At 41.5% G+C, this 9,969-nt stretch overlaps 1 protein-coding gene across 6 annotated transcripts in view; it reads right to left on the reverse strand.

Moving 5' to 3' along the window:
• The window catches only part of LOC122539543 (serine/threonine-protein phosphatase 2B catalytic subunit alpha isoform), a 306,563-nt gene extending 306,272 nt beyond the window's left edge, over positions 1 to 291 (reverse strand). For 3 of the 6 annotated variants that reach the window (XM_043674512.1, XM_043674509.1, XM_043674507.1), the window contains exon 1: positions 45 to 289. In XM_043674512.1, coding sequence (XP_043530447.1) covers positions 45 to 87 — 43 coding nt within the window. In that variant the 5' untranslated portion in view covers positions 88 to 289. Of the gene's footprint in view, positions 1 to 44 lie in introns of all 6 variants that reach the window. The other 3 variants (XM_043674506.1, XM_043674511.1, XM_043674510.1) reach the window with 3 other exon arrangements.
• Between the last annotated feature and the right edge of the window lie 9,678 nt (positions 292 to 9,969).

Raw genomic sequence — 9,969 nt, forward strand, 5'->3', positions numbered from 1 at the left:
CCCAACCCCCCTCTCTCCCCGGGCTCCCTCCCGGTCTCACTCACATTTCACTGTCCGCTCCGTGGTCGAGTGCACCTTCTCGGACATTTCACCATCAAAGATGAAGGCAAACCACAGAAATGATTAAAAACTTCAGAGAATCCGAAGCAGATCCCTCAGTCCGGAGCCGCTGCTGCTGCTCCACCTCTCGCTCTCGATCCGGATCCGCTCCTGCTAGTGCCGTTTCACCCAAACCTGAGCAGCACAACCACACTCGCTGCACCGATGCCCGCCCCCTGGTGCCGGGCCCGCCCACAACAGACCGCCCCTTGGCGCCGACCCCGCCCACAGCGCTGAATCTGACTCCAGCAGACTCCGCCCAGTGGCACTGCCCCGCCTCCAGCCCTGACCCCGCCTCCCAACGTCGGACCCGTCCTTTCCCTCCCTCCACCCCCGCACCTACTCCGCCCCATTGCGCCTGCGGCGCCCACACGCTAACCCCGCCCTCAGAATGCTGACCCCGCCCCAGAGCCCTGACGCCATGCCAATATCACCACGCCCCCTCCACGGTAAAGGCTGGCCGCCTTGTTCCCGCCAATTTCTCCCGAGTGTGAAGACCGTTATTAACTGCCGTCCGATTCGATGGCGACAGCAGCACTTTCTCCATCCAAGTATAGTCGCTCATCTCTGGGAATTGGCATTTCGCACCTTTCCTGTCAGATTTCCCTCAGTGTTTTCAAGTACGACTTTTGACGGTTGGATGAGGAAAATTGGTGACCAAAAACTTGATGAAAGCTCCGGTTGAAAGAACGTCACACAAAGAAAGGATCGTGGCTGAAAATTCCACATCTTACGGATATGCTACTGGTTTTTTAATGATTATCTGGACTGAGTTGACAATTGCTAATTTTGTAGCTTTCTATAGTTCAACCTGCGTGTGAAAGCTTCCATTGAGCGATTCACCAACATTTCCAGTTTGAAAATTATATAACGTTGATGCGGTTTACGGGATTCAGTGTGACCGTTGTGCTACCTTCTGGGCTGAAAGACTTTTCGTAATATATGTTTTGTTCTCGTCGCATCCAGAAATGTGTTCCACTTTCACAAAACTGTCTCAAAGGCCGAGTTGGACTAGGCCTCTTTGGCAAGCACACACCAGGCAGAGCACTATCACAATACAGAGCATATGCTTCAGAAGCTACAAGGCTGTGGGGCAAGAACGGGTGCAATGGGACGGCTGAGAGGTCTGCTGCAATGAACGTTGGGTTTCTTTGTGTGTACTAGGACTCTGATTACACAATGAGATGTCTATTTCAAATAGAAGATTTCTAAAATTTGTTCATGTTATCACTGGTAAGGCCGCATTTATTAACGATCCCTAATTACTCTTGAGAAGGTGGTGGTGAGTCGCAATGAGACTAAAAGTGCTCAGAAATGTGGATTGCAGCATCTTGTGTGCATCACTCAATCTGAGCAACTTCTTTAAATTTAGGGATTGCACTTCATTGACTACGCCTTTCATTTCCCCTAGATGTTGGCCAGTCTAATGTAACAACGTCAGAGAGTCATAGAGATGTACAGCACGGAGACAGACCATTCAGTCCAACCCGTCCATGCCGACCAGATATCCCAAGCCAATCTAGTCCCACCTGCCAGCACCCGCCCGATATCTTTCCAAACCCTTCCTATTCATATACCCATCCAGACACCTTTTAAATGTTGCAATCGTACCAGCCTCCACCACTTCCTCTGGCAGCTCATTCCACACACATACCACCCTCTGCATGAAAATGTTGCTCCTTAGGTCTCTTTTATATCTTTCCCCTCTCACCTGAAACCTATGCCCTCTAGTTCTGGACTCCCCAACCCCAGGGAAAAGACCCCTATTTATCCTATCCATGCCCCTCATAATTTTATAAACCTCTACAAGGTCATCCCTCAGCCTCCGATGCTCCAGGGAAAACAGCTCCAGCTTGTTCAGCCTCTCCAGGATACTAGTGAAGGACTGTAACCAACACTACATTGGAAAAACAGGCAGAAAACTAGCCACCAGGATACATGAACACCAACTAGCTACAAAAAGACATGACCCTCTCTCACTAGTATCCTCACATTTGGATGAGGAAGGACACCACTTCGACTGGGACAACACATCCATCCTCAGACAAGCCAAACAAAGACACGGACAAGAATTCCTAGAAGCATAGCATTCCAACTGGAACTCTATCAACAAAAACACTGAGTTAGACCCTATCTATCCCCTGAGAAAAGGAACAGGAAGTGACTTCACCACAGGAAATGACATCGCCAACCCAAAGAAACCCAAACATACAAATAGAAAGCAGGAATTATCAGCATTGCTTCGCATGAGACGGACTGAAGATGTTACCTAGTAAGGTAACGAAACGTGTGGAAATGGACCTCCAAGGTCAGCGAGCAAACTTACATCCAAAGCCTCAACCTGAGCTACAAATCTTCTCAAAACTCGCTGATGCAAAATACTCATTTAGTATCTCCCCCATCTCCTGCGGTTCCACACGAAGGCTGCCTTGCTAATCTTTGAGGGATCCAATTCGCTCCCGAGTTACCCTTTTGACCTTAATCTATTTGTAAAAATCCTTTTGATTCTCCTTAACTCTCTTTGCCAAAGCAATCTCATGTTCCCTCTGTGCCCTCCTAATTTCCCTCTTAAGTATACTCCTACTGCCTTCATTTGATCTATCTTGTCTATATCTGATATATGCTTCCTTCTTTTTCTTAACCAAACCCTCAATTTCTTTAGTTATCCAGCATTCCCTCCACCTACCAGCTTTTCCTTTCACCCTAACAGGAATATACTGTCTCTGGAACCACAATACTGTGAACAACAACCTGTTTTATATTGTGTCTTCAATGTGTTAAAACTTCACAGCAACATAATGAAATATAATGTAGCAATGACCCATAAAAGATGTTTTGACATGAACAGGACGAGCCAAAGAGGGCCCTTCTAAGGTGAGGGCTCAAGCTGATGAAGGTACTGTGACCACTGTATAAAGTAAAAAAAAGATAAAGTAGAATATTCAAAAAGCCAGAATCGAAGAAATTGAGAGATCTTGGAAGGAGATTAAAGAGATAGAGTCATACAGATGAGGGAGAGATGTGAAGCCATGCATGGTTTTGAAAACACGAAAGAGCATTTTGGTGCACCAGGAGCCAAGTCCTTGATCCCTGGATTTCCCTACTTTATCATTCTCTTGCTGTGTATAAAAAGAAGTTGATTTTGTTGTTATTTTTGTTCAAAGTTTGAACCACTTTGCACACAATGTGTCCACCCAATAACAAATCAGATGGTTATGAACCAGTTAACCATTTGTGTATCTTGGTAATGTTGGCTGAGTGGTACACTTTGGCTAAGACACCAGAAGAGCTTTATAAATTTTTGAATTACATCACAGGATTATCTAAACAGGCAGAAATCAAGATCGTAGACTAAATAGCCCCTATTTCGATCTCTCAAGTCCTGGAATGGTTATTGAAGATAATAGAGTAGAACAGTTTTGAAATGAACGTCTAAAACATCTAATTTTAAGGCTGACAGTCATCAGTGGAAAAGAATTAATGAGAAAAAAGACAGAATACACTGACGCTCCAATCTTTGTCACTTATTTGGCATATTTCTGTTATGCCTACTGAATTTATGTGAGGTGTTAAGGCCCACATTTACTGCAAAGCAAAGTGAAATACCGGCAGCAAAATATACCTCAAACAATCCTCATTGTACCACATCAAGAAGGTAACCAACATAATCAAAGATCCTTCCCACCCCAGTTATAATCGCTTGCATCAGGCAGAAGATACAAAAGCTTAAACATAAGTACTAACAGATTCATGAACTACTTCTTCCCTATTGTTATTAGACTTCTGAATCGACATCTCAAATTTTAAAAAATTAATATTGATATTGCTCTTTATACACTTTCTCTGCACCCATAGCATTGTATTCTCCACTTTGGTCTATTAAGAGAAAGTGACGACTGCAGATGCTGGAGATCGGAGTCGAGAATGTGGTGCTGAAAAAGCACAGCAGGTCAGGCAGCATCCGAGGAGCAGGAGAATTGATGTTTTGGTTATAAGCCCTTCACAAGGAATGAGACTAGTAGGTGGGGGTCTAAGAGATAAAGAGGTGGGGGGGGGGGGCTAGGGCTGGGGGGAAGGTAGCTGGGAATGTGATATTTCGATGAAGGTGTGGTTGGAAATGATAGGTCAGTGGGGAGGGTGGAGGAGCTGGGTGGGAAGGAAGGAAGATGGGCAGGTAGGACTGGTCAAGGGGGCGATGCTGAGTTGGAGGCAGGGGCTCTATTCTAATCTGTTCTATTACCCTAATACACTTTGTATGGTATGATCTGTCTGTACTGCATGCAAAACAAAATGTTTCACTCTACCTCGGTATGTATGGCAATAACAAATCAAATTAAATGAAAATACCACATAGTACCAGGACTAGTCATCTGACAAAATATCACACAGTTAAATTTCCTTTGGGATTTGATTATGGCTTGGGTCTGGTTTCATGCTAGAACCAAGGTATTACTGTGCTTAAAGAGAAGTACCAAAGACCCAAATGAGAAACTGGCAACTTGATATGAGTTTTAAATATGCAGATTTAAGACAAGCAGCTTCTGCACAATGTGAGTCAGTTTTTGAAGATGCAAGACTTATTTGATAAATAGTATGAGGATCATCTGAAACCTTTGGCAGTTGCAATGGTCTTGGCTATAACCGCAAACTCACCTTGACTTGAGAAATGTGGGATAAGTGGACAGAAAGTTAGACACGCAGCAACAAAGAGGTTGGCTACAAACCAAAGCTCCTTAGCTACTAATAGTATGCTTAGAGAGTAGATTAGACACAGATGTTACTGGCTCTTTCAGTTGGAAAATAAGCTATACCAGTATTAGGTTCTGTCCTAGTGGTTGTCCTGACTTCTTTTGTTGTATTTTAGACTGTCTCATTTTCCTGAAATGCAAGGAAGTTCTTTGTGTTGCCCACTAAAGTTCAGTTTTAAGACATAAAGTATAGGGAATAAGATATTATTTTGAGCAGTGCATAGTTTGAATTTATCCAAATTGAAGTGAGAAGAATGTTGTAACCAGGTGAGGGGAAACTCCATTTTCTTCAAACCCCTCTTAGATGGTCAGAGCAAATGCTTTTATGACTTTTTAGTACAAGTCTGTCATACTTCAGTTAAAGTATAGCTCTTCAGAAAATGGAGAAGCAAATTGCCAAGGCTGCCTTGAGTGAATCAGGAATTTTATTACTGACCAGCTTTGAAAAAAATAATGGAAATGTGACACCAAATGCATACAAACACAGATAATAAGTTTAAAAAGAGGAGTACCTGATGCAGACGAAGAAAATAAGGGTTATGCAATTAAGCAGTCCTTAGACTTTTTGAGAAGTTAGATTCTTTACCTGAAAGCATAGTTGATTAATGGTTGACTTGAACTGAATCGGTTGGATATGTTTACATTGTCAGTGAATGGTTGTTTTCTAAATTTGCTTTTTCACCAGGCACTGTATTCCAAGATGATGAGAGGAACCAGCAGGGAGAGAGAATTTTAGCTGTTGTAACAAATTCATTTTTCATTCTTTCTGCACTACTGTTCAAAAGCAGCTGTTTTAATATATTTCAGTGTGTATGTAAGAGTCCAGCTCCATTGTCTTTCCAAGCTGATCAACTGGCAGGTGAAGCATTCATCTGTCAATATATAAACGTGTGAGTTAGCAAATGAGCTATGAATTTCTTGATGCTGCCTTTAGATAAAAAATGGTAATTTCTGTGCAGATGAATTTAATTATTCCATGGGACTACCAAAGCGTGCCTCAGTCTGTAGTCAGACCACTGCAGCCATTTTAGGTCCATGTTTCTTCCTTTTTATTAAATATTTTAGTCCATGACAGATCTCAGGGAGAACAATCAGATGAAAGAATTTAAAATTTGATAGCCCATATTAACCACTACCACGGTGCAATATTGAAACTTAGTTACAGGTGAAGTGATAGCTCTGTTTCTCTCTCCACAGCCTAACTTCCTGAGTATTACTATAATTTTCTGTTTTTGTTACACAATAGTAGTTTTTTTTGTGACAAGATTGAAGAATTTGAAGTGTGTGTTGGGACAGGGAATTGAATATAATTTGTAAAAAGGTTTGAATCTGAATGTTGACTGGAAGAATGAAAGCAAAGTATCAAGTTTATGGAAAGTTAGATAGAAACCTGGAGGTGGGTGGAACAATGGTATCTGGAGGAGTTCCTGGGAAGAGAATAAAAATTACATAAATGTCCTGTCTAGAGGTGGAGAGACAAGTGGGATTTAATTTAGATATCATAAATGGAAAGAGAGTTTATAGTTTCTTGACAGGAGGGGAAAGTAGTTCACAAAGTGATTTTTTTTCCAGATAAATGAGACTTATACAAGTGCCAGATGGTTGGTCATAGGGGATTTCAATTACTCAGACATAGACTGAGCTAACAGTGCAGAAAACTAACAAAGGATGCAATTGGACTGATGATGAATATTGCTTAATTTAAAAAAAAGAAATGCTATTTGTACATGTCTGATTTCACTGCAGTGAAGTACTGGTGTTTAGGTTGACAGGCAGAGACTGAGACTGGGCTTCAATGTTGTTGAATTTTGAGGTCTGTTTTCAGTTTGATGTACAGTTTTAGGGGATTCTGGTTGTTATGATACAATAACCATTGTGCATAATCCCAAACTGAACACCATGTCACTGTTGCTGCATCTTCTCATTAGGCAATTAGAACAAACAATAAATGTTGTGGATGCATCTGGCACTAGCATCCTGAAAATTAATTTTTTTAAAAAAAGCTAAGACCTGAAATGCCTGTGTTTGAGCAGTCAGCGGCCTGAAATGTATCTTGAAGAAATAGAGCTTAACATAAAATGACAAGGAGTGATCCTGATCAATAAGAGAATAGATTGCAAATTCTGCAGACCAGAGGCAGGCAGTCACACTACCTTTAGCTTCCTGCGCCTCCCCTCTTTATGCCGTTAATTATTTTTTAATGACTGTAACGAATATTGATTTTTACTTCCATTGTAAGAAAATAACCAAATGAGTTCCCGACTCCATGGAATTAGTGCCTGATCAGTAAACATTTGCATATGTTTATGTATACAAATGCATCCGTATATTTAGAGGAAGATGACTTTGAAAAGCAGAAACATAAAGAATGAGTGTATAATGGCAGCCGAAAACAGGACTTTTGAGTCAGTGTGCAAAATAAAGCTCACTGATTGCTGCTTCCAGTAGTGACCTGCACTCTGAGAACAGGAACTGTTTTCAAGCACTACTATTCTCCAGAAGAATGGGATCTGTGAGCAGAACATAGAAGCAAGCAGAGGGCTCTTAACATAAGGATGCAATAAGAACAAAAATAATGCAGAATGATCAAGACAGAATAAGAAAAAATTCTTGCATTTATGTTGCCTTTCAAAGCCTCATGACATGTTGAAGCAATTCACAACAATCCAGTTCTTTTTCAAGTATTGTCACCATCGTAGACAATGCAGTAGCTAATTTATGCACAGCAACCTCCCACAAGCAGCAATTGAAAAGACTGGTCAATCTGTTTTAGTGGTTGCTGTTTGGGCCATAAATAATGGCTCCAAGAGGCTCTTTAGTGGCAGTGCCATGGAATCTTTTACCCAACAACAGATATGGGGCATCAGTTTAATGTGTCTTCCAAAAGATGGCACTTCAGTGATGCTGCTGTCCCTCAGTACAGTATTTGAATATTAGCCCAGAAGGTATGCTTCGGTCTCTGGAGTGGAACTTCAACCGACTCCAAGGAGAGATGCTACATGTTGTGCAGTGTACATCTCTCATGTTTATTTAGAGATGAAATGCCAGTTTACATGGATGTAACAGCTTTTATTTTACAGCATTTTAAATGTCTCCTCCTTGCTTTTACTTCTAGCTTCCAACTGTTTCTACAGCTTTATTAACTTTCCTTTGAGTCCACACCCAGGCTTAACCAATCAAACAAAATGTGCATCAATAGCACACCGATTCACGTAACCAAACCCAGTGCAATTGAATACTATATTATCCACTAGGATCTTTATTCATGGAAAGGAACGTAGTTGTGATTGCAAAGATACTTTCATTCGTGAACCCTTGCTTGGTTTGTGCTGCCTTCACCAATGGCCAATGCCATAATATCAGCTGTTTCTGCCCTACCCACTTCCAATTTCATTCTCATTGATTCTTTATGAAAGCAAATACTACAGGTGCCAGAAATCTGAAATATAAATGGAAAATACTGGAAATAGGTTGCAAATGAAAAGAAACCGAATTAATATGTCAGGCTGCTAGGTTCAGATGCAAGGTAATCACTTGGAACAACAAGGAATTGATCTTCATGTGGAATGTGGAACCTGATACCTAGATTGTTTCTGTGTCCCAGCCACACATTGTCAGTGATGCAGTGCAATCTTTAAATGCATTTGATTGAGTTAACGGTGAGCTCAGTATCCAGTTAATAGCATCAAGTGTTGCCAGGACATGTGAATGACTTCAAAGTAAAATTCTGAAAGGCCAAGCTTGGGTTTAGGAAGCTTGGGAACTTAAGATTGAAGAACAAGAGTAGGCCATTTAGTCCTTCAAGACTGCTCTGCCATCTAATAAGATCATGGCTAATCTAATTGTGGCTGCAATTCCATTTGACCCCCTTGCCAATGGCTTGCTTTTAAGTTGCAGAGTTAAAAAGGGAGAAGATCACAGGGCCAGCACACGAGGGCCCAAATGTTTACAAGAAGGTACTGGGCCAAGTCTGAGAGAATAACCTTTCTTTCAAAATCTTTTTGTTCAGAAGAAGTAAAATTTAATGTTTCCCGACGGCTGTGCACTAACATGCTCCAGACTGTTTGCTTTTTTCTGATCTGGGATTCAAAAATCTTCTGTTGGCCTCTCCAGGCTGTATCAAGTTCATCCGTGGGGCAACTGGAAATCAAATCCTTGAACTCTGTGTATCTTTCCACAGCTGCTGTCATATCCATTGAGCCTTTGTTACAGTGAAATCCTCCGAGTAGACTGACACTATGTCATGACTCCCCACCACCACAGACCCACACACACACAAGATCTTGCCGCAGCATTTATTACATAGTGATTAGGATCAGGAACCCAAACCAATGATCACTTCATTAACTTGGGCATTGAGTCGAACTATCAACCCCCATATCAGCTCCTCTCACCTACCAATGCAACTATTGCAGCAGAGAACAGATCAAAACCTGTGCTAGGAAATAAGCTAACCTCACTGAGCTTTCAGCAACTTATTCGAATGGCTAAAATTGAGGAAATTAATCTTCAGCAGTGGCTTAAATTGGGCAGTATTAGATCGGCTGCAGGTTCATACATACGATCTGATATTGAGCTCAATGGAATTTAACATCAGACACAGTACCAAACAGGCAGGTGATAGCATCCTGCAATGAAAGTTTCAGGAAGCAATGTATTAGGAAAATTCTGCTCCTAGATCTTGTAATTGAGCTTTCTAGATACAACAGTTATGAGCAAGTCTCAAACCAAGTAGCCTCAATGGATACAATCAAAGTCTTTTCATTGCCAATAGTTTTGTGGGAGAGTCACAGACCAGAGGGCATAATCTCAGAATAAAGGGCTACATATTTAAATCAGAGATGAGGAATTTCTCTGAGAGCATTCTGTAGAATTCTTTACTGGAGAGGGCTTTCAAGGCTAGGTCATGAAGTATATTCAAAGCTGAAATAGTTATGGGAAAAAGTCAGGAATGTAGAGTTAAGGATTATCAGGATTTGGAGGTGTCGGTGTTGGATTGGGGTGCACAAAGTTAAAAATAACACAATGCCATGTTATAGTCCAACAGGTTTATTTGGAAGCACTAGCTTTCGGAGCGCTGCTCCTTCGTCAGGTAGTTGTGCAGTATAAGATCTTAAGACAG

This window comes from Chiloscyllium plagiosum, chromosome 32 (genome assembly GCF_004010195.1).
Source record: "Chiloscyllium plagiosum isolate BGI_BamShark_2017 chromosome 32, ASM401019v2, whole genome shotgun sequence".
In the NCBI taxonomy this organism is placed as follows: Eukaryota; Metazoa; Chordata; class Chondrichthyes; order Orectolobiformes; family Hemiscylliidae; genus Chiloscyllium; species Chiloscyllium plagiosum.